At 48.9% G+C, this 23,993-nt stretch overlaps 2 protein-coding genes across 2 annotated transcripts; both read left to right on the forward strand.

Moving 5' to 3' along the window:
• Window positions 1-6,466: 6,466 nt before the first annotated feature.
• Window positions 6,467-7,257, forward strand: LOC133061638 (small EDRK-rich factor 1-like). The gene is made up of 2 exons (XM_061149608.1): window positions 6,467-6,494; window positions 6,956-7,257. Exons 1-2 carry the CDS (start codon window positions 6,467-6,469, stop codon window positions 7,162-7,164), a joined length of 237 nt encoding a protein of 78 aa, XP_061005591.1. The 3' UTR covers window positions 7,165-7,257.
• Window positions 7,258-8,882: 1,625 nt separating this feature from the next.
• Window positions 8,883-12,575, forward strand: DNAJB1 (DnaJ heat shock protein family (Hsp40) member B1). The gene is made up of 3 exons (XM_061150083.1): window positions 8,883-9,171; window positions 10,304-10,884; window positions 11,173-12,575. The coding sequence occupies exons 1-3, from the start codon at window positions 8,961-8,963 to the stop codon at window positions 11,401-11,403; spliced, it is 1,023 nt and encodes a 340-aa protein (XP_061006066.1). The 5' UTR covers window positions 8,883-8,960; the 3' UTR covers window positions 11,404-12,575.
• The last annotated feature ends 11,418 nt before the right edge of the window (window positions 12,576-23,993 follow it).

Consider the following 23,993-nt stretch of genomic DNA (forward strand, 5'->3'; position numbering starts at 1 on the left):
CGGGGAGCAAAGGGAGACGGCAAGGGGTTGGGGGCATGGGCTGGGGCACCTGGATGGAGAGGCTGCTCCGGCGAGGGAACCCCTATCTGTCACAAATGGGAGGAAAGTAAAGGGGAAAGAGGTGGGGAAAAGCTCTCAGGCACACACCCCGCAACTTGTAACCTGAGCTCGCTCACTATTGTGGGGGTGTCTTCACTCCCCTTTCTAATGCACGCCCCCGCCTCACCTTGCTAGACCCCACAGGCAGGGAGCCCACTTTTGTCTCTATCTGTACTGCCCGGTGTGGTCACCGCTGGCCACATGTGGCTACTGAGTCCTTGAAATGTGGCTGGTCAAAATTGAGATGTGCTGTAAAAGTGAAACACACAGGGATTTCAAAGACTTAGTGTGAAAAGGAATATGTAAAAAAAAACTTCATTAATCAACTTCTATGATGATTAGTGCTATTATTATTGATGATATTAACAATAATATTATTAGTTATGTAATGGTATGCTGAAATATTATTTTGGGTATATTGGGTAAAAATACATTATTAAAATTAAATTCCTGTTTCTTTTTACTTCTTTGATATGCCTATTGGAACATTTAAAATCAGACACAGCTTGGATGTGGCTGGCCTGGCAGTTGTGTGTCTCACACTGTCTCTACTGGACAGTGCTGGTTTGGGGTCATGTCATGCTTTTGTTCCATTGATTGTTATGAGCAGGCGGGGGAGGTTGGTTGCCACTACACACACATACAGACTCAAGCAGACACTTAAAACAAGACTTGGCACACCCCCTTACCTTATCTCCTTTCTCCTGGTTCCAGACCCCACCCCTGAGCCTTCTTCAACTGTTGAGCGCTCCAGAACTCAGAGGCCTGGCATCAGAGACATGGTGAGAAGTCCTCAAAGACAGATTGTTGGTTCACAGGAGAGCAGGGCGGGGAGAAGGTGAGTCAGTGCTCAGCACTTACTCATCCAGATTAGGCTCTAGAAACTTCTGAAGCTACAACATTTGGGGACGCCTCTCTCAGAATAAAGGAAGCTAAGTCATTACCTTTTCCAGGACTTCCCTGGTGGTGCAGTGGTTAAGACACTTTGCTTCCACTGCAGGGGGCCCAAGGTTCAATCCCTGGTTACTGGAAAAAGACCCCAAAGAAATTAATTACCTTTTTCCTCAGGCCTGTCTGGGCAAAACAGATAGGCTGCGTGAGTCTTCCTTGCTTTGTGCGGGCTCTCTCTAGTTGCAGTGAGTGGGGGCTTCTCTTTGTTGTGGTGCTCAGGCTTGTCACTGCAGTGGCTTCTCTTGTTGTGGGGCATGGGCTCTAGGTGCATGGGCTTCAGTAGTTGTGGCACAGAGGCTCACTAGTTGTGGTACACGGACTTAGTTGCCCTGAAGTATGTGGGATCTCCCCTGACCAGGGATCAAACCCGTGTCCCCTGCATTGGCAGGTGGATTCTTATCCACTGCACCACCAGGGGAGTCCCATAAAGTGTTCTATACTTGTACTTTCCAAAGCACAGATCTTTTCCTGTTGGCAGTTGCGGAGCTCTTAGTATCATGAGATCCTTTGTGTACCAACAGGCCTTGTTTCCTGGCTTCATGGAGAAGGGTAGGAGATTACTCACTCAGAAGCCACAAGTTTAGGGACTTCCCTGGTGGTCCAGTGGCTAAGACTCCATGCTCACAATGCAGGGAACCTGGGTTCCAATCCCTGGTCAGGGAACTAGATCTTATATACTGCAACTAAGGCCCAGTGCAGCCAAATAAATATTAAAATTAAAAAAAAAAAAGAAGCCACAAGTTAAAATCCTACCAGATTGAGTTACTTGAAGCATCTACTTCTGAGATGCTAAGGGGGTAGGGTTGAACCCCTAAAATCTAGCCACGTTTTGCTAGCAATTTCCAGGTTCTCCAGTGTGGTCTGAGTAGGTGTGTCTTCCCTATGGCTGGATTCCAGCTAGGTAAGGCATATGGTGTCCAAAGGGATGTCATTTTTGGAGATTCCACACACATTCCTACAGGCTCGGGACATTCTGGAATTTCCCTTTGGAGGATTCTTTCCTGAGCCCTGAACTCACTCAACAGGCACCAAATAATTTTGTGAATGTAATATGCTGTGTGCCAGCATACAAATAACTTCCCACCTGCCTCCTCACCTACAAGAAACTGATAGAAAGGAATGATCCAGCCTGCAGAGGAGAAGTCCTCTTTGGTTTTGATGGGTATTACAGGTGGAGAGGGGGATTTCCCAGGTGGCTCAGTGGTAAAGAATCTGCCTGTCAGTGCAGGAGATGTAGGAGACTCAGGTTCAATCCTTGGGTCGAGAAGATTCCCGGAGGAGAAAATGGCAACCCACTCCAGTATTCTTACCTGGGAAATCCCATGGACAGAGGAGCCTGGTGGGCTGCAGTCCATGGCATCATAAAGAGTCAGACACAACTGAGTGACTGAACACACACAAGTGTGAGAACCCCTTGTTGGCCTCATCTGGTTTCCAGTAATCAGGCTGCCAGCACAAACAGAATTCATCCTCGGAACAAAGGCTGGCCACTTTGTTCGAGCCATTCATGACACTATACCATGGCTCTGTCTGTACCTGTTGATAGGGACAGCTAGTTTTCCCAGGACACTGGGGAAACTAACCTGTGAATCACTAACCTGATTCATAATGGTGACAAGTAAATACGTTTGGTATTTGCTGAGCCAAATGTAACAAGCCCCTTAAAGCAGTTTCCAAAGGGGGAATTCCAGAAAGGTCTTGTGCTGTGGCACTGTTGAAGGGTGAGCAGGGCCTCCTTGGGTCTCAGAGACAGGCAAACCCGTGATCGTTTGGACCTGGAAGATCTGGTGTGTTTGGTTGTGTCAGTCTCACAAGTTCTTTTTTTTTTTTAAATTCCAGAGTAATTGCTTTACAATGTTGTGCTGGTTTCTGCTGTACAGCAATGTGAATCAGCTAAAAGTATACATATATCTCCTCCCTCTTGAGCCTCCCCCCGCAACCCCTATACCAGCCCTCTAGGTCATCACAGAACACCGAGACAAGCTCTTTTTTTTATTTCCCAGGTGCAAGTAAGATAGGTTCTTAAAAAAATAAATAAATAAAAGATAGGCTCTTGATTCTTCCAGGAACCTGGCTTGGCTTGTTTTGGCGTGTGTGATCAAACTGGATCAGAGCTGTGTGAGGGAAGGTAGAGCCTACAGCAGACAAGCCAGGGCTGATTTGCAACTTTCCACTGTGTCAGGAGCCCCGGAGAGAGATTTCCCAACCTTTCTGCCTTTTGAATCTTTTAATTCATGGGATGTATTTTCTTTCTTTTTATTGAGATATAGTTTACATCCAATAAAAATCACCTTTTCTGCTGTACAGTTCTGAATAAATACAGTCATGTAACCACCATCACAGTCAAGATATGGAACATTTCCGTCATCCCCCCAAATTCCCCTGTCTCCCTTTGTCCAAGATCCCAGTCCCTGGCAACCACTGATCCAGTTTCTGCATCAACACTTTTACCTTTCCCAGAAGTACCTTAAAATGAAATCACACAGTGAACAGACTTTTGAAACTGGCTTCTTAACATATGCATTTGAGGTTCCTCTGCATTGTTTACTGTATCAATAGCTCAATCCTTTTTTATGACTGAAGATATTCAGTTTGTTTACATTTCACCCAAGGAAGGACATTCAGGTTTTAATGGCTGTTGGTAATGACAAATAAAGCCTTGATAAGTATTCGCTCACTGGTTTTTATGTGAACATAGATTTTTATTTCACACAGGTATTCCACCAGGGAAGATTGTTAGCTTATATGACTGTAGTGCTTTTGAAGTTCTTTTTGATGAAGAGAAGAAGAGTTGAAAAGAGTGGTGATGCTTTTAAAAAATAAAAACTTAAGGCTTTATCATCATCTGAATCACATCTTACACAAGCTGAGTGCTTACCATAAACACTCAATATGCTAAACAGTTTACACCTCAGCATTTTATTCACTAGGTGACCTCAGGCAAGTCACGTAACCTCTCAGACCTTTGGTTTCCCTACCTGTAAAACAGAGGTAATGACAGGCCAACCTGATAGGATTCTTTTTTTTAAAGAAGTTCTTTTTGGCTGTGCTGGGTCTTTCTCTAGTTGCAGGGCTTCGGCTTCTCATTGTGGTGGCTTCTCTTGTTGCAGAGCATGGGCTTTAGGCACAAGGGCTTCAGTAGTTACGACTCTTGGGCTTAGTTGCCCCACAGCACGTGGGATCTTCCCGGACCAGGGATGGGATCCATATTCCCTGCACTGGCAAGCAGATTCTTAACCACTGGACTACCAGGGAAGCCCCTCACAGGATTATTGTCAGGATTAAATGAGTTCATACACATTGAGTGTTTGGAACCGATTTGACACAGAGTAGGACCTTGTCGGTGTTAGCTATTATTATAAGGTTTATTGCCTGGGCCCTCTCAAATTCACATAGCAACCCTGGGAGGTAAGATCTACTCTTATCCCCATTTTATGGAGGACATACTTAGCAATTACAGAGACCAAGTTGTGCAACATCACATGGGCAGTAAATAAGGAAACAGCAGGTCCAGGTTTTCAGCTAAGACTGACTGACTCCAGACTGACCTGCTTAGTTTTATATTCTTAGTTCTTAGTTCTACCAATGAAACAGAAGCAATAGGATATATGTGTTTGTGAGTGTGTCTGTGTATTAGGAGACTTGTTTCAGGCATTGGCTCTCACAGTTGTGAGGGCTGGCAAGGCAAGTGTGAAATCTGTAGGGCAGACCAGCAGGTCTTGGCCAGGAACTAACGCTTCTTTCTCAGGCAGACCTCCATATTTGCTTTTAAGGTCTTTCAGTGTTTGCTTTTAAAGCCTTTCAAGTGATTGAATGAGGTCTACCCACAAAAATCAAGGGTCATCTGCTATACTGAAAGCCAACTGATTATAGATGTTAACCTAACCACATTTGCAAAACACCTTCACAGCAGCACTTAGATTAGTGTTTAATTGAATAACTGGGTACTACTGCCTAGCCAAGTCTATGCATACAACTACCCATCACATCGTCTCCTCTTCTCTAAGTTGATAGCTCAAACCTCTGCTACGTTTCTGTGAAAGTCACTTTTCCAGTAACAGTCCAACGTGCCTGGTGAGGGAATTCCCTGAAAGTCTACTGGCTAGGACTCTGCACTTTCATTGCCCAGGGTGCAGGCTCAATCCCTGGTTGGGGAACTAGGATTCCACAAGCCACTCAGCCTGGCTGAAAAAAAAAAAAAACAAACAAACAGTGAGTATATGTCCAGGTCAAAGAACATAATAAGAGAAGTTGAGTTTGGGCTCTTCTTTTTTTTTTTTTTTTTTCGGGGGGGGGGCGGGGCCTGTGGTTAAACAATTAAAACTTCCTGAATATGACCCAGGCTTACTCAAGGGAGGGAGATTTCCCAGTCCTAAGGTTGCCCCCAAACACAAGGATACCCCTTGCTTGAATTTTTTGGTCCACCAGAACTATGTGAAGACCTTTAGAGGCCTCCACATCTGTTAACTTATTTTTTCAGGGTGGGTTTATAAGTGGCATGTGGGATCTTAGTTCCCCAACTAGGGATCAAACCCACGCCCCCTGCAGTGGAAGCAGGGAGCCTTAACCACTGGACCACCAGAAAAGTCCCCACATCTATAACTCCTTTTTTTTTTAAATTTCCTTTTATTTTTGGCCACACAGCACGTGGGATCTTAGTTCCCCAACCAGGTACTGAACCCATTCCCCCTGCATTAGAAGCATAATCCTAACCACTGGACTGCCAAGGAAGTCCGCACATCTGTAACCCTTCAATTTATAAGTGTGAAGAAATCCACAAGCTCTGGGTTTCTTTCCCCATGATGACTCTCCCACTATCTCTTTATGTAACTTTATTAGAAAAAAAAAATCAAACTCTCTCTCCTCCATGATTGGTTCAGGACCCCTGCAGTGCTGTGCCCTTGGGTATCCAGCCTAGACTCATCCTCCCAGGTTGGCTGGTGTGTGTCTTAATCCAGAGTCCTTTGATGGTGGTGGTTTAGTCGCTAAGTTCTGTCTGACTCTTTTTGACCCCATGGACTGTAGCCCACCAAGATCCTCTGTCCATAGGATTTTCCAGGCAAGAGTACCGGAGTGGGTTGCCATTCCCTTCTCCAGGGGCTCTTCCTGACTCAGGGATCGAACCCGGTTCTCCTGCACTGCAGGCAGATTCTTTACCAACTGAGCTACCAGGGAATCCCTTACTGACACAGTTACTTGGGGTCAGGGAGTGGCCAGGGATGGCCGGAAGGCCATGGCGTCTTTCTCAAGAGTTCCAGTTTGCATAAGGACAGTGGTTACCAGAAATGTTTTGCTGCGGTCCTGCCAGGAAGGGGGTTCCTCAGCAGCCCACCATTCAACCAGATGGTTAGTCACCCCTTTGACAGAATTTCTTCTAAGCTAGGTCCATCCCGGGCACTTTACAAATGTTGACTCAATGTCAACTTCGAAGCCCTATGAGGCTGGTACAACTACTACCCCCATTGCACAGATGAGGAAGCTAAAGGCCCTGGAAGGCTCAGTAACAAGTCCAAGATCACACAGCCAGGAAGTGCTGGGACCAAGAATGAAATGTGACTATCTGGCTCCAGCACCAGTGTCACACTGCCCAGACTTCCCAAGAAGTTCTTCCAAGAACCTTTCCCCTCTGTAGGCCACCACCACCTACTCCCCTCTTCCCTTCTCAGGTGGCACCTCTTTCTGAGCCTCCTTTCCACGTCAGCCCTGTCCTTGATCACAGACACCCCAGACTATAGGAACCAAAAGGGATCATGTTGCCCAGAGATGAAGATACTAAGGCCCTGAGAGGTGTATTCCATGCCCATGTCTCCCCCACATCATGAAGGTAGTGGAGCAGGGGTAAAGAACCAGGTGCATTAAAAACAGCCAGGATTTTTTCGTCCGTGGAGGGAGAGGGGCAATTGAGTCTGGTCTGGCCTGAAAGGTCAGGCAGGTGGAAATCAGCGAGAACTTACCCGCCAGAAAAACATGAAGAAATCCCAGGAAATTAGTAAGGGAAAAAGAAAAGAGGATAGCCCGACTACCTCTCAGAGGAAGCAGCGGGACTCTGAGATCATGCAACAAAAGCAGAAGGCAGCCAATGATAAGAAGTCTATGCAAACAAGAGAGCAATAATGACTATCAGGAAAACCTGGGTGCTACTGCAAACTAGGTGTATCATAAGCTCTATGATCAAGATTTTGTAGACTGAATAGTCAGTACATATGTTATATCCTTATAAAACTATTTTAAACTTTTCCTTTCAACCTGACTTAGTGTGATGTTTCAGAACCATTCTTCAAAGAATAAAACACTAACCATGCATATGAAAAAAAAAAATTAAAACAGCCAGGAGTATTTATGAAGCCTTGGTTCCAGACAGTTCCTGGCACTGGAGACTCAGCATTGACAGGACCCAGTCCCTGACCTTATGGTGATTCCAGGCTAGGAGCGGGGGAGACATTTAACATGAAAACCAAGGAACAATTTCAGATTTCAGTGGCAGGTGTTCTTGAGAAAATGGTAAAGTGAGAGGCTTGAAGGGCTGGACTGAGAAGACCTCTGCAGGGAGGTGAACTGTAGCTCCCGGTGCTCACCTCACTTTGCAGGGTCCTTTATGACTGAGGACGCAGATAGTACTGGAGCTCCCACCTGAATTCTCCTCGAAAAGAGTTGGATATGACTGAGCATGCACACACAGCTGGTAGAACAGAGCGGGTGACTTTTTATTTCCAGAAGGAAGCCGGTATCTGGGGCTGGGGAAAATTAGGCAACTCCCACCGCCTGGAGACACCTGGCTGGAACTCATTCCTGGCCCTGTGAGATAAAAGCAGGCATATTTGCATCTGCTAGTGAAGGGGCTAATAGATAGTGAAACAATGGAAACAGTGACAAACTTTATTGTCTTGGGCTCTAAAAATCACTGCAAATGGTGACTGCAGCCATGAAATTAAACGATGCTTGTTCCTTAGAAGAAAAGCTATGACCAACCTAGACAGCACATTAAAAAGCAGAGACATTACTTTGCCGACAAAGGTCCATCTAGTCAAACCTATGGTTTTTCCAGTAATCATGTATGGATGTGAAAGTTGGACCATAAAGAAAGTTGAGCGCGGAAGAACTGATGCTTTTGAACTGTGGTGTTGGAGAAAACTCGAGAGTCCCTTGGACTGCAAGAAGATCAAACCAGTCAATCCTAAAGAAAATCAGTCCTGAATATTCATCGTTAGGACTGATGCTGAAGCTGAAGCTACAATACTTTGGCCACCTGATGAGAAGAACTGACCACTGGAAAAGACCCTGATGCTGGGAAAGATTGAAGGCAGAAGGAGACGGGGACAACAGAGAATGAGATGGCTGGATGGCATCAACCACTCGATGGGACATGAGTCAGAGCAAGCTTCGGGAGCTGATGATGGACAGGGAAGCCTGGCGCGCTGCAGTGAGGTCGCAGAGAGTGGGACACGAATGAGCGGCTGAACTGAACTGAGTGAAGGGGCGGTGTCTTCCCCAGACCCGCCCCTTCCTGGAGTAGCGCGTCGTAACCTATTGACCCAGACAGGAGGCGGGCCGCAAGGCCAGCCTGGTTGCAGGAAGCAATAAAACATGGTCGCTATTGGTGCCCGCGGAGGGTGGGCAGGGCCTCCGCCGCCCGGGGCGCGCGCCGCTAAGAAGCGTTGCCCAGGACGGAGCGGGAAGGGGCGTGGCCGCGCGCAGGCGGCCGTTGGCGGCGCGACCCCGCCCCGGATGTCGCGCGTCGCAGCCTGGGCGACGGGGATTGGCCAAAGCCGCGTGGGGGGCGGGGCGGAAGGTTCTGGAGGGGGCTGGCGGGCTCTGGAAGCTTCCGCCGGACGGGTATATAGAGTCCGGGACGGGGCGGTGGCGGAGCCGGGGGACGGCGACAGCTGGGTGGCGGGCCGCAGGTGGGGGCAATGGGAAAGGACTATTACCAGACGCTGGGCCTCGCCCGCGGTGCGTCGGACGAGGAGATCAAGAGGGCCTACCGCCGTCAGGCGCTGCGTTACCACCCGGACAAGAACAAGGAGCCCGGCGCTGAGGAGAAGTTCAAGGAGATCGCCGAGGCCTACGACGTGCTCAGCGACCCGCGCAAGCGCGAGATCTTCGACCGCTACGGGGAGGAAGGTGCGTGCGCGCGCGCAACCGGGGGCGCGCCCTCGCCGTTTGACAAGCGGAGAAACCGAGGCAGGGCGGCCTCCCTGTAGCATCTCCGGGGGGCGCTCCGGGCCCAGGGGTTGAAGCAGCCCCCGCCCTCTGGCCACAAAGGCCTCCGCCCTCGGATTGGTGGCCGCCCGATGGGAGGAGGGGCTCTGGCCGCGCTGCTCGTTCAGAAGCTTCTAGTATGTCTGGGGCTGCCCCTCCCTGGGCGCTCGCCTCCACCCACGTCCGCGATCGGTCCGAGGGTGCGGGTGCGGAAGGAGAGGGTTCGTACTCTTAGCTTGGCTGCTGGCGCTACGGGCGTGGGCTCACCTGGGCGAGGTGGGAGGCTCTGCCACTCCGGGGTTCAGGCCAGGGCCTCTGGCTGTGCCCTGGGCACAGGCTGCGAGTAGTGAGCCTGCAAATGAGATGCCAATTAGCGCCGAGCGACCTCCCGCGCCTCTCCGAGGGTGGAGTGAGGTAATCCTTGTAAAGTGCTTACCTAGTCGGCCGTAAAGGTGCAGGTGGGGCCAGCCCTCTAAAGGGAAAAAGAAGCGTTCTTGTCCTGTCGCCCATTGATGACTCAGGAGGTTGCTGGGCTTGGTCCTCAGGAAGAAGCGGCTTATTATATGAGAATGGGAGCAGTTAGTGCCAGGGTGCGAGAATTTGAAAGTCTGCATTTGCAGTTTCACGTTGGGTTTACTCTCCCACACGTCTTTAGCAGTAGAGGATTTAAGAGTAAGCATTTAGTGAAAACTGATTCGGGGTTAAGCATTTTTCATTGGCTCTCTTAGTGAGTTTTTCGTACTCATTATAATAGTGCAAGAGGAATGGGTTTCTCAGATGTGAGGACCTGGGTGGCCCCAAGAGATGCCCATCTCAAAGCATGAATCCTTCACCACTGTCTTGCCACAGTGAACTACCTGCCATAAGTGGGTGGGGGTTCCGTTTCTGCTGCTGCAAGTGGGAGGTAAAAGCTCGGAGTTCTTCCTTGTTCTTCCCTGACAGGCTAAAAAATATGCCTCCCCCAATGGCTCCTAAGCTTTTTTCCTTGAAGGAAAGCTCCTGGAGAGTTAAGTTCCTAGCCACTCATTTGATTTCTTCTGCTTTGGCTTTTCAGGCCTGAAGGGCAGTGGCCCCAGCGGTGGGAGCAGCGGCGGTACTAACGGTACCTCCTTCAGCTACACATTCCATGGAGACCCTCATGCTATGTTTGCTGAGTTCTTCGGTGGCCGAAATCCCTTTGACACCTTTTTTGGGCAGCGCAACGGGGAGGAAGGCATGGACATCGATGACCCGTTCTCTGGCTTCCCCATGGGCATGGGTGGCTTCACCAACATGAACTTTGGCCGCTCCCGCCCTGCCCAAGAGCCCACCCGAAAGAAACAAGATCCCCCCGTCACCCATGACCTTAGGGTCTCACTTGAAGAGATCTACAGCGGCTGTACCAAGAAGATGAAAATCTCCCATAAGCGGCTGAACCCCGACGGAAAGAGCATTCGCAATGAAGACAAAATCTTGACCATCGAAGTGAAGCGGGGGTGGAAAGAAGGGACCAAAATCACCTTCCCCAAGGAAGGAGACCAGACTTCCAACAATATTCCAGCCGATATTGTCTTTGTTTTAAAGGACAAGCCACACAATATCTTTAAGAGAGATGGCTCTGATGTCATTTATCCAGCCAGGATCAGCCTTCGGGAGGTAAGGCACTAGCGCCTGGGGAGGGAGAAGGCTGCTTTGTGATGCCCTTCAGGGTTTGCTTGACAGATGTTTCTGGGCACTTGGTGTGGGCCAAGCTTGGACAGTGCAATGGCGACAAGACCGTCCAGGGCTCTTTTTCCAGAGTGTCTGTGCTGGTGACCTGGGTAGATCTTAAGGCAGGGTCTTAGCTGCAGAGGCCTGATGGCACTTACCCTCCAGTGAGCAGCCTCTGGGCAGGATATGAGCTGTTAAGCTACTCTTTCTAATGCTGTCCCTTTGCTTTCCAAGGCTCTGTGTGGCTGTACAGTGAATGTCCCCACTCTGGACGGCAGGACCATACCCGTTGTGTTCAAAGATGTCATCAGGCCTGGCATGCGGCGAAAAGTTCCCGGAGAAGGCCTCCCTCTCCCTAAAACGCCGGAGAAACGTGGGGACCTCATTATTGAGTTTGAAGTGATCTTCCCCGAAAGGATTCCCCAGACGTCAAGAACCGTTCTTGAGCAGGTTCTTCCGATATAGTAAACCTGTGTTGCCCAAGGACTGACCAGGGACCTTTCCAGAGCTCAAGGATTTCCACACCGTTCCACCAGCTGTGGACCCGCGAGAGGGCGGGAGGGCTTTCATACTGCTGAATGTTTTCCAGAGAATATATTACAATCTTTCAAAGTCGTGCACTAGACTAAAGTTGTTTTTCGAGCGGTAGGGCGGCAGGTGGTGGGGACAGCAGGCGAAGGCAGTGCAGTCTGCCCCACTGGGTCCTTGCAGCCCTCCTGGGTGGGCAGCACCCCCCTCCTCCCTCTCCAAACCCTGCTCAGGGGGAGAGGCAGACCGCAGACCCACAGCTGGACTTGATCCCCCTGTCGTAGTCCCTCCGCTTGCAGACGTCCTGTGGTGTGGACCTGCCTTCATGGTTACCAGACCCTGTACACTCCTCATTTTGTAATGTGTGATCAGTTCATGTTTTATTCTGTATTTGTCTCCCCCACCTTGCCCTTCCCTAAGAAACCCCCTCTTCTTTTTTGCCATCTCAAATTGAGAATCTCAACTCTGGTTTCTGAACTGCCTGGCCAGCTCCCACAAGCAATACCTCCCTTGTTCCAGCAGGACCAAGGGAGCCGGCCTTCACTGAGTGAGTAATGTGCACCTGCCTCTCCATCAAGAGTCGGGGGCCTTGGCTGCGGTCTTGGCCCCGGGCTCCCAGGCAGAGATTTTCACCTTCCTTTGCTGTAAGAGGCAATCTTTTGGCACACCTGGGATTTCCCCATGACCCAGGTCATTTTTTTTGTTCAATGGACTCTGGACTCTCTCAAAAGGATCTGATCCTTTTGAATTTTGCACAGCCCTAGCTATAATCCCTTTTGATAAAAGGGTCTTTGCTTCTGATTACAGGAGCACTGTGGAACGTCTGTAAATATGTTTTTATAATTCTGTGTAAAGTTGATGTGCAGTCAGATGAAACCGGTCCACAGCAGCTGCTGCTCTCTGTATAGGGCCATGATGGAACTGAGAAAGAACCTGGTGGGAGTTGGGGGGGGGGTGGGGGGTGTTGGAACAAGTGTTTGTTCCTTGCAAGATCAGTCTGGTGCTCAGACTTTTAGACTCATTGTAAGTTGCCACTGCCAACACAAGACCAAAGTGTGTGACTTGTCAATGTGCAGCGTGACAGCATTAAAGACTGATGCTAAACCTCAGCGGAGCGGTCCTGCGACTCTGTTTGAGGGTTCTGCTGATGGGATGGGGTGGCCAGGGTGGGTGGGAGGGGGAGGGGCAGGCAGGAGGTAGGAGTCCTCTGCAAGGGAGAGAGAAGTTGCCCTCCTGAGCTAAATGTGGGGTGAACAAGAGAAACCTGCTGGACTGGCTCTGGGCATCGGAAGAGCCCAGTGGATTCAGAGCTTGTGTTTTGGTGAAGGTTGGGGCCAAAGTTAAACAGATCCCCTCCCAGTCTTGCAAGATCTGGTTGCTGGGGCCAAGGAGAAGTGTGTGCCCTACTCTCTTAATCTCCACCCGCACCCCCTGCACCCCTGCTTTCTTGATGAAATAAACTGGTGTCAGGCAGGCCCTGGCCAAACCAGATTAGGATTCCAGGCCAGGGCCATCCCACCCTGGTTAGGACCTATATCCTGCCCTCCCTTTATTTGCAGGGCACTGAAACTGCTTTTACTTTGTAACTTTTTTTAAGGAACTGGTTTTATTACAAGGTAAGTAATTACACAGGCCAAAAACTGCATTGCTATTTTGCTACAAGATATCTGGATGTAGAAACTTAAATAACCATATTTAACATCAACCTTGGAGGGCTTTCCCTTCCCACTGAAACACTTTAACCACTGGAAGCAATCTAAGGGCAGTGCTGTCCCAGAGAACCTTCTTCAGCAATGGAAGTGTTCATTTTAAAACAAATTTAAGATTCAACAGAACATAAGTTGCTTAGTAGCTACAGGCACATTTAAGTGCTCAGCACCCACCCGTGGTGGTTAGCAGTGACTATTGGACAGCACAGATCTTAGGGCTTTTCACCCAAACCTAAGCCATGGGTCTCTTAGAGGAGTAGCTGCTTTGAGCCCGGAGAGGCCATCCTCATTGGGAGGTGACCCCTGGAGTATTAAGAGTCAAAAGGGACCTTATCACCACTTCTAGGATGAGAAATGATATTTACTGCAGAATTGGCCCTGGCCCCAACTGGGGTCACAGACCCCCAGAGCTGCCATCCCCCTGCCCCAGCCTCCCTCATTAACATAGCTGGTCTGTATGGGGTTCTTATCCAAGGGCCGTGGGCACAAATGTGCCCAAAGCTTCGGTGTGTCACACACAATCCTGGTAACGGAGAAATAACCTTCCTGTGATGGTGGATGGGACTCCTGAAAATGACAAGGACCCTAGTAAACGGAGGCCTGTCCCTCGGATGCACAGCCTTTGCCCACACTGGACCTGGTTGCATGTGTGTGTCAGGTGTTTGTCTGCAAGCTGGCTTCTCTCCTCACTCCCTTAGCTTCCCTTTAACAAATTTATTTTCCCATGATGCCTATTTGACCACATTTCGGAGTTTGCTCCTTCCACAACAGTGTGAGGGGAGCTGCCTCTGTTTTGCACGCACCTCATGGGGTCGCAAAGAGTTGGACACGACTGAGCAACTAAGCACAGTATCTTTATCCATCACACCAGGAGTGCTTCATTTTTCCATGATTCAAACAATAGAAAACAAAAATTCATATTCAGCCTGTGGTGAATAGTCAAGTCCCCTCCTTCCTCAGGACCACTGTAGACAAGCCATGGCATTACAAATTTTTTTTCCTCTTAAAAATATTTTTGTGCAGCCTCCTAGAGACAATCTGCCTATATAAACGTAAACATAATTTCTAAATTTTCAGTTTCGATTTTTGGCTATGTAAGCACAGTACTGAATTTGTAAGGGCATATAGAGTTAAAAATTCTCCCTCCCATCCCTTTTGAGTCCACTGCCAGGAAAACTTTCCCAGTTTCTCCTGTGCTTTGCCTTCTGTGATGTTGCATGAAGACATTTTTCTTTTTTTACACAAGTGGTACATACTGTATGCTCTGCTTCCCTGCCCCCCCCCCCACCTTTTTTTTTTTTCCTCTCATACATGGAAATAGCTTCTTCTCTTCTGTTTTTCCATATGTTGATTCTACCAGACACGTGCAGGTGGGTGTGAAGATCTAGTTCCATGTTTGGTGGCTCCTATTTCTCCTTTATCATTGCTCCTGCTTCCAGGTTTGAATCTCAACTCAACCACTTTGTAGCTGTGTGACCTTGAGCAAATGACTTGACTTCTCTGTGCCTCAGTTTTTTCAACTGTAGAATAAGCACAAAAATTGTACTTCTACAGTTGTGAGGATTTTCAGGTATAGAGATATAGAAGCACACAACAAAGCCTGACACAACAAGTTCTGTGTGTCAGCTACCGTATCCTAATGTGAAAAAGTTTCTCAGCCCACTCCAAAGAAACCTCTGAGGTGAGTCCACGGTCTGTTGGGTCTATTCTCTTGGCTAAGCTCCAGGAACCAAATCCCCAGGCAAGCCCCTGAGACCCACAACTCCACCCTGGCCCCCACCCAACTTGAGAAGGCTCACTCCAGGAATTTCCTGCTGGTCCAGTGGTTTGGGCTCTGCTCTCACTGCCAAGGATGTGGATTCAATACCTGGTCAGAACTAAAATCCCACAAGCCATGCAATGCAGCCAAAAAGAAAAAGCAGGCTCACTCCCATGCTGTTTGGTCACAACCTGCTCACTCGACACCAGCAGTGGAACATCAGGCCCCAGGACTGAGCAGCCTGCGTTTGAGTCCCAGCTCTGTCACTCTGCTGCTGTGTGTGTTCTTGGGCAAGTGACTTCGCTTCTCTGAGTCTCAGAGGCCATCTTTGAAAACAGGGCTACTGAAGATACAGACTTCATAGAGGTGTTGTGAACACTGGGCAAGGTAGGGCACTGGGGAGGCAAAAGAACATGGCATTAAGAAGTTGGTTTCCCGGGACTTCCTGGTAGTCCAGTGGCTAAGACTCTGAACTCCCAATTGACGGGGCCTGGGTTCCATCCCTGGTCAGGGAACTAGATCCCACATGTGACAAGACCAAGTGCAGACAAATAAAGATTTAAACAAAGAACTTGGCTTCTGAATGGTGACAGCGCTGAGTTCAAGTTCTGCTCACTGCATTCCCCTGGCCACTCCCACCTTCTCACTCCCCCAGGGCCACAACTCAGACAGCTAACCCCTGAGAATTTGACACAGGCCTGGCACAGGACAATTGTGAATTAACATGAGGAAATACTAAGGAACTTCGGGAAAAATTTGCCCCAGGTCTCCTTAAATATTGGTTATTCCCATTAGCTGTTAATTATTAAAGAACACAGCATAATGCCTGATATGTAATAAGCATTGTCCATTCAATAAACATTTATTGAATGCCTCCAGTGTGTCCATTCCTGTTCTTTTTTGGCCACACCCCGAGGCATGTGGGACCCTATTTCCCCGACTGGGGATTGAACCTGCACCCCCTGCAATGGGAGGTAGATTCCCAACCACTGGACCACTAGGGAGGTCCCTGTCCAGTCCTGCTCCTGATGCTGAGGAGACAGTATTAGACCAAACAGGCAAAAATTCCTGCCTTTGCAGAGCTGACAGTCAAGTGGGGTGAGAAAGAACAAAACCAAAACCAAATGGTGGTGCTAGTGGTAAAGAGGGCGTCCCTGGTGGCTCAGACAGTAAAGAATCTGCCTGCAATGTGGGAGACCAGGGTTCGATCACTGGGTCAGGAAGATCCCCTCTGGGAGGAAATGGCAACCCACTCCAGTATTCTTGCCTGGGTAATCCCATGGACAGAGGAGCCTAGTGGGCTACCCATGGGGTCGCAAAGAGTTGGACATGTCTGAGCAGCAGCAGCAGCAGAGAGTAATGACGAAATACGGAACAAGTTGGTACTGTGTTGTGCTGTGTACTTAGTTGCCGTGTCCAACTCTTTGTGACCCCATGGACTGCAGCCCACTAGGTTCCTCTGTCCATGGGTGTTGGGTGCAGTTTTAAGTGACATGGTCAGTGAATGCCTCACCCTGAAGGCAACATTTGAACAAAGAGTTGAAGGAAATAAGTAAGAGGAGAGCCACATGAATACTGAGGGAAGGACCTTCCGGGCAGAGGAAACAGCCTGTGCAAAGGCACTGAAGCAGGAGCCTGAATTTAAGGAACAGCCAGGGGACGCCCAGTGCAGGGGGCCTGGGTGCCATCCCTGGTCAGGGAATTAGATCCCACATACCACCACCACCACAACAACAAAAGATCCCACGTGCTGCAACTAAGATCCTGCACAGCCAAATAATTTTTTTTTTTAAGGAACAGCCAGGAGTCCAATGAGGCTGGACCAGAGTAAATGAGTGGTGAGTGGGAGGCAAAGGCAGACAGTATAGGGCCTGTGGGCTACTGGAGACTTTTGACTTTTCCTGAGTGAGGCAGGAGCTTGCAAAGATTTGGGGATTTGTTCTATCTCAATATTCCTTTGGGAGGTGGGTGTGGGAAGAGGAGAGAGTCATTTGATTATATAACAACTAAAAGTACCTGAGCTATATATATGATCAGTCTCTTGAAATTTCAACACACCAACCCTATTTCCAACTAGCATAACACAAGCAATAAGCATCTATTTTCTATTAAAATCTACTCCATAAAGTACATGTTCCCCCCACACAAACCTGAGAATTCTTTCACAGTCTGCTGAGTCTAAGCTTGGTAGCGGAAAGGAGCGTGGTGGTGTCTGATTTCTTCTGAGTTCTGAAACTCTGATTACTCAGATGTTTTCCCTCTTTGTCATGAAGAGAGGAGAGAGCCTCAGGAATACTTCAGAAGATTCTCCTCCTGAGCAACCCCAGTTTCCTTGAGGTCACTGTGTCTGACTCTTTGTGACCCCAAAGAAGTCACTCTTTGTGACCGCCAGGCTCCTCTGGGGGTTTTCCAGGAAAGAATACTGGAGTGGGTTGCCATTTCCTTCTCCAGAACATCATCCCTACCCAGCGATCGAACCCATGTCTCCTGCATTTACAGGCGGATTCTTTACCACTGAGCCACCTGGAAAGTCCAAGGTCACCTACCATGCCCTAATAATTGTCGCATCGCTGGTATCCAGGGTAGCACTTGACCCAGAGCTGCCCCTCTGAATGTTTGTTGAAAGAGTAATTGAGTGACAAAGTGATTCAGACAAGAGGACCTGCAACATTTGCCCACCGCTCACGTCAGGGAGTGTGCCGAGGAAGAACAACCCTGAGGTCTGCTGGTGGTTCCCCCAAGAAAGGGGTCCCCCACACCCCACTGCCTCCAACTCCCACCTGGAAGAAATGGGTATTCTGTCTGACTCCAGGAAAGCCCCTCTTTCCTGGGATCCTGTTCTTACAACATGATTCATGCATTAGTCATTGGGCACAGTTCCTGAGGGCCAGCTCACTAGCCCCGGGGGATCCAGCGAGAGGCAAACAAAGCAGGTGGGGGGAACTCGTGGAGCTCACAGTCTTCCAGGAAACAGAGACTTCTGTTTTAGTTTCCTGTGGCTTCTGTGACAAAGTACAACGAACTGGGAGGCCTAAAACAACTGGATTTATTCTCTTGCAGTTCAGGCAACCACAGGGCCAAAACTAAGGTCTCAGTAGGGTTGGCTCCTGCTTTAGGCTCCAAAGGAGCCTAAAGTGAGTTCCACTCACCTCTCCCAGGTTTCGGGGGCTGCCAACAATCCTTGGCCTTCCTTAGCTTGTGGCTACATCACTCCAATCTCTGCCTCTATCTTCACAAGAAGTCATCTCTCCCTTCCTGTCTCTCTGTTTTCTTCTTCTTTTTTTTAAATTTATTTATGGCTGCTCTGAGTCTTCATTGCTGCTCATGGGCCTTCTCTAGTTGAAGTGAGAGGGGGCTACTGTCTAGATGCAGCAAGCGTGGGCTTTCCATTGCAGTGGCTTCTCTTGTTGTGGAGCTCAAGCTTTGGGGCATGCAGACTTAGTTGCTCCTCGGCATGTGGAATCTTCCCAAACCAGGGATCGAACCCATGTCCCCTGCATTAGCAGGCAGACTCCCAACCACTGGACCACCAGGAAAGTCCTCTGTATCTTCTTTTCTGTCTCTTTAAAAGGACACATTGGATTCAGGGCCCATTTAAATCCAGGATGATCTCATCTCAAGATCCTCAATTTATTTAATTACTTCTGCAAGACCCTGATGCCAAATAAGGTTACAATCACAGATTCAGGCACACGGGCATGCCTTCTAAGGGTCCACTATGCAACCGACTGTAGTGGGCAAAGTATTGTACTTCCCATCACCAGAGAGCTTGGAGAGAGGACGCATGCATGGCAGGTCCTGGGCACACCATCCAAGGTACAGGAGCTTGTCAGGGCTCAGAGATAGGCCATTGGAGCAGCCGCCCCATGGAAGACCAGGGGCACACATAAAGCAGGTCTGAGCTGAACATGAGGCCTGGTGTGGGTGGGGCAGAGACAGCAGGAGAGAGTAACGTGGGGTGTGCCCAGGAATGAGACAGGCCCAGAGTCAGGGCCCTGCTGAGACAGGCCCACATGCCTGAGGCAGAGGAGAAGCCAGTTGAAAGAGTTTGAGTCAGGAGGGACATGGCATGATCTGCTTTTACCCAGAAATTGGAGTTGAGGTCTGGCTGGTTTGTCTCAATGGGGGCCCAACTTTCCTTGAGAAAATAATGCTGGACATCAGTGTGGCTAGGCCTGACTCCAGATGAAATATTTCACTGACGTATTTCAAGGGCACATGGCCTCTTGGCGTGGGGGTCATCGGCAGCGAAAGAATGGGATCAGACTTGGGTGCTCACAGGTGCCCTCTGGCTGCCATGAGGGGAATAGATTGAGGGGGTGATCCAGGGTGGAGCTGGGAGATCAGGGAGAAATTGGTTGGGGCTGGACCAGGTGGGGGCCAAGGAAGTGGTGGGTAGTGACTGAAGATGTATTTTGAAAGGAGACCTGCCCAATGTCCCTCCAGAAAGTAGCCCTACTGTTTTAGGAGTTGTTGTTTATTTCTAAAATAATTATTTATTTATAAAACCAGTGAAAGGTTGCCTTTACGGATGGGAGGGCAGTAGGAGTATTCGTTTCAGGTATTTATTTTAAAAATTTCAAAGCTAGGGCTTTCCAGTTGTCTAGTGGTTAAGAATCTGCCTTGCAATGCAAGAGATGACAGTTTGATCCCTGATCCAGCTCGGGGACCACAACTCTAAGCCTGTACTCTAGAGCCCTCGAGCCACAACTACTGAAGCCCGCAAGCCCTACAGCCGATGCTCCGCAACAAGAGAAGCCACTGCAATGAGAAGCCTGTGCTGCGCTCTGCTTATTCATTCAGTCGTGTCTGACTCTTTGCAACCCCATGGACTGAAGCCTGAATACCACAAACAGAGTAGCCCCCACATGCCACAACTAGAGAAAGCCCAGGCACAGCAACAAGACCCAGTGCAACCAAAAATAAATACTTTTTTTTTTTTATTTCAAAGCTTAGAAAACTCACAGGAATAGTAAAGTGATACCCATATTCCACTTTCCTGGATTCAGCAGCAATTGTTATTATTTTGTCATATTTGCTTTCTCTGTCTCCCTATATGTTCATAGGGATGTATACAATATTATAATATTGTATATAAAATGTTTTATACTTGTGTAATTTTTTCTGAACCATGTGACAGTTGCAGGCATCATGAATTTAACACTTAGTAATTCAGTGTTTGGACTTTCCAGGTGGTGCTAGCAGTAAAGAATCTGCCTGCCGATGCAGGAGATGTAAGAGACCCAGTTTCAATCCCTGGGTCGGGAAGATCCCCTGGAGGAGGGCAAGGAAATTCACTCCACTATTCTTGCCTGGAGAATCCCATGGACAGAGCAGCCTGGCGGGCCACAGTTCATGGGGTGGCAAAGAGTTGGACATGACTGAAGCGACTTAGTGAAAGTGAAAGTGAAGTCGCTCAGTCGTGTCCGACTCCTTGCCACCCGATGGACTGTAGCCTACCAGGCTTCTCCATCCATGGGTTTTCCTGGAGTGGGTTGCCATTTCCTTCTCCAGGAGATCCTCCCGACCCAGGGATTGAACCCAGGTCTCCCGCATCGTAGGCAGATGCTTTACTGTTTGAGCCACCAAGCGACTTAGCACACAAGCAAATCAGTGTTTATGTCCTAAGAATAAGAATATTCTCTTGTGTAACCACAACACAACACTCACACTTAGGAAATTTAACATGCATATGGCATTATTATCTAACATTCAGGCAACATTCAAGTATTCTAGATTATCCCAAGAATATCCATCCTAACTCTTTTACCACTTTTTGAAATTTTTATCAAGGATCCAATCAAGAATCAAAGACTGATTTTAGTTGTCTTCTATCTTTTGTCTCCTTCAACCTAGAACCATTTACCAGTCATTTATTCATTTAATTAATGGATCGAATTTGCCTTTCATGACATGGATCTGTTTGAAGAGTCCAGACCATTTTGTTTTTGTTTTTTAAAGAATGTCCCTCCATCAGGTTGTGTCTGTTGTTTTCTTTTCCCTAGTAATTAATTTGAGCAAACTCCAGGAGAAGGTGAAGGACAGGGAAGCCTGGCATGCTGCAGTCCACGGGCTGCAAAGAGTCGGACACAACTGAGCGACTGAACAATAAGCATCAAATTCAGGTTAAACACTTCAGGCAGGACCAGGTTCTTCGAAGGTGATGTGTCTTCCTGAGTAATATGTCACAGCAGTAACAGTAAGGACAGCCTATTCTATCAGTGGTCATACCTTTTTATCACTTGGTTAAGGTAGTGACTTCCAGCTTTCTCCACTGCACCTTTTCCAAGGTAACTTTTTCTCCACTGAAATTAACAAGTGATATGTGGGCTGGTTCTTTGACAGTTAATATCTACTGCCCCATTTAACAAAGCACTGTCTGAATCAATCATTCCTCTAGTGGATGACAAATGGTGCTTTTCTAACCTGATCTTTCCTTCTGCATCATTAGTTGGCATTCCAGAACTCCACCCCCAACTCCCCACACACAAGGGTAGAGGTAGCATTCAAATCTGAGCTCCTGATGGGGGCTGGGGGCGTGGGGGATGAATTGAGAAACACTGGCACATATACACTATCATGTGTAAAATAGGCAGCCAGTGGGAAGCAGCTGTATAACCAGGGAGCTCAGCTCAGTGCTCTGTGACGACCTCGATGGGTGGGATGTGGGTGGGTGGAAGGAGGCTCAGAGGGAGAGGATATATGTATACTTATAGCTGACTGTTGGACAGCAGACCCCAACACAACACTGTAAAGCAATTATCCTCTGATTTAAAATAAATATTAAAAAAAAAAATCTGAGGTCCTCGCCAGCTGGGCCTCCCAACCTCTTGAGCTATAAAATCAAGAAGGAAGGAGATACCCAGTGTTGCTCTGTGCCCTTGGGCAACCTGCTGACCCCTCCCTGGGCACTTCCTCATCAGTCAACAGGTGGCTTCAGGTGTATTCCACTCAGGACTCTGTTGTCCCCATGTCTCACATACCATCTCTCCAGCTGTGGAGAAGGAAGCAGCTCAGATGTCAGGCACAAGCAGCACAGTGGACACAGTCCCACAGAGAGCACTGGCCTAGCCAGAGGCAATCGATAGCTCAGTGGGGGTGGCAGAGGTCAGCAGAACAGGAAGAGAAGGACAATAGCTGTGCCTGCTGCCACAGCAGTTTCAGTATTTGCCAGCTGGGTGGGGCTGGCCGGGCAGCCCTCAGCAACAGCCCAGGGCCCACTCTCCCCTTCACTTTATCACTCAGGCCCTAACCCAGCTGGAATGTGCAGCAACTCACCTCACCCAGGGAACTGCAAAGACTCAATCATTCCATGAGGCTTGAACAGTTGAAGTCTCCAAGAACTACAACTCCCAGAACACACAGTGAATCCCTGATCTGGCCCCAGCCGTCTGAGTGACTGGGTTGTTCCTAGAACAAGGAACTCTCATCTGTCCTGGGAACTGACTGTCCTGGCCTGTTGTTGTTCAGTCACTAAATAGTAGCTGACTCCTTGCAACCCCATGAACTGCAGCACGCCAGGCTTCCCTGTCCTTCACTGTCTCCCAATAGTGAGATCATCAAAATCATGTCCACTGAATTGGTGACGCCATCCAACCATCTCATGTTCTGTCGCCCCCTTCTCCTCCTGCCCTCAGTCTTCCCCAGCATCAGGGTCTTTTCCAGTGAATCGGCTGTTTGCATCAGGTGGCCAAAAGGTGGAGCTTCAGTATCAGTCCTTGGAATGAGTATTCAGGGTTGATTTCCTTTAGAATTCACTGATTTGATCTCCTTGCTGTTCAACAGGCTCTCAAGAGTCTTCTCCAGTACCACAGTTCGAAACCATCACTTATTCATTGCTCAGCCTTCTTTATGGTCCAGCTTTCACATTTCTACATGACAACTAGAAAAACCACAGCTTTGACTATACAGTCTCTGCTTCTTTTTTTAATATGCTGTCTAGGTTTGTCCTGGCCTGGGAAAGGTGCATTTGTGTCTTTGTTTCTTGTACCTGCGTCTGCCTAAGAAATCCCAGTTACAAGCCAAACCTGGAGATGGTGAGATTACCTAGTTCTTTCATCCACATATGTATACTGAAACCCTGCTCTGTGCCATTCTCAGGACTGGAGGGTGGGGGACGGAGGGGCAACAGAGATGAAGGAGACAGACTCGTGAATGTCAGCTCCCTGAGGGCTGAGACTTGGCTTGGCTGGGTATCCTTTGTAATCTAGCACATAATATGTGCTCAATAAATATTCGCTGGTCAACCAGCAAGCGAACAGACCGTTTTGCCTTTGTCTTTCATTCCACTGCAACCTAAAGATGCTTTGCTAGCTGCGTTGCAAGCTCCATCGCTATTGTACTCTCCTAAAGTGTATTGTATCTCTCTGTCCGTCCTCCAAGCCTTTGCATGCCCTGTTCCCTTTACCAAGAGAACATTCATTCAGCTTACTCGTAGACGTATCTGTTGAGATAGGACAGAGCCTGGCACGGAGCAGGAGCGACTTAAATATTTGATGAGTAAATGAATGAATGAATGCCCTTGTCCATTGTCCATCCAGGACGCCGGACACGCGGGACCCTCCCTATTCATCTCAGTCCCCCGCCCACCCGCCCAGAATGAATACATCTTTTTATCCGCCCTGAGGATGGCCAAGCTGGGGCATGGGCAGGCCGAGTGGAGGGCTGAATTAGGGATCGCCTTTGGCTCCCTCCGAGTGTCCTAAAGGGTTCCCTTTTCTGGACTTTGGAAGTTTGTATTCTTTCCCCCCCACCCCCAAACCCAGTATCGGTCACCTGACTTCCACGACTAGTCCCCCGCCTCTTAGCACCCACAGCACCCCACACGGACACTTAGCCAAGAACACGTGGTCCAGGGGCCCCAGCTTCCCATTGGCCGCTGGCCTTCTTCCTCCCAGAGATTGGCTCGGGCTCGGCCTCAGCTCCCCCTTCCGCAGTCTCGCGGTGGTACAGCCCGCCGCGGCTTAGGAGGGGCGGGAAGGTCCAACGCTCAGCGGCGCGGGGGAGGTGTCGTGAAGAATCGAGTGAAGCTCAGGGATCCCTCTGGAATGTTTCCTTCG

The sequence above is a fragment of the Dama dama genome, chromosome 9 (assembly GCF_033118175.1).
Source record: "Dama dama isolate Ldn47 chromosome 9, ASM3311817v1, whole genome shotgun sequence".
NCBI classification, from domain to species: domain Eukaryota; kingdom Metazoa; phylum Chordata; class Mammalia; order Artiodactyla; family Cervidae; genus Dama; species Dama dama.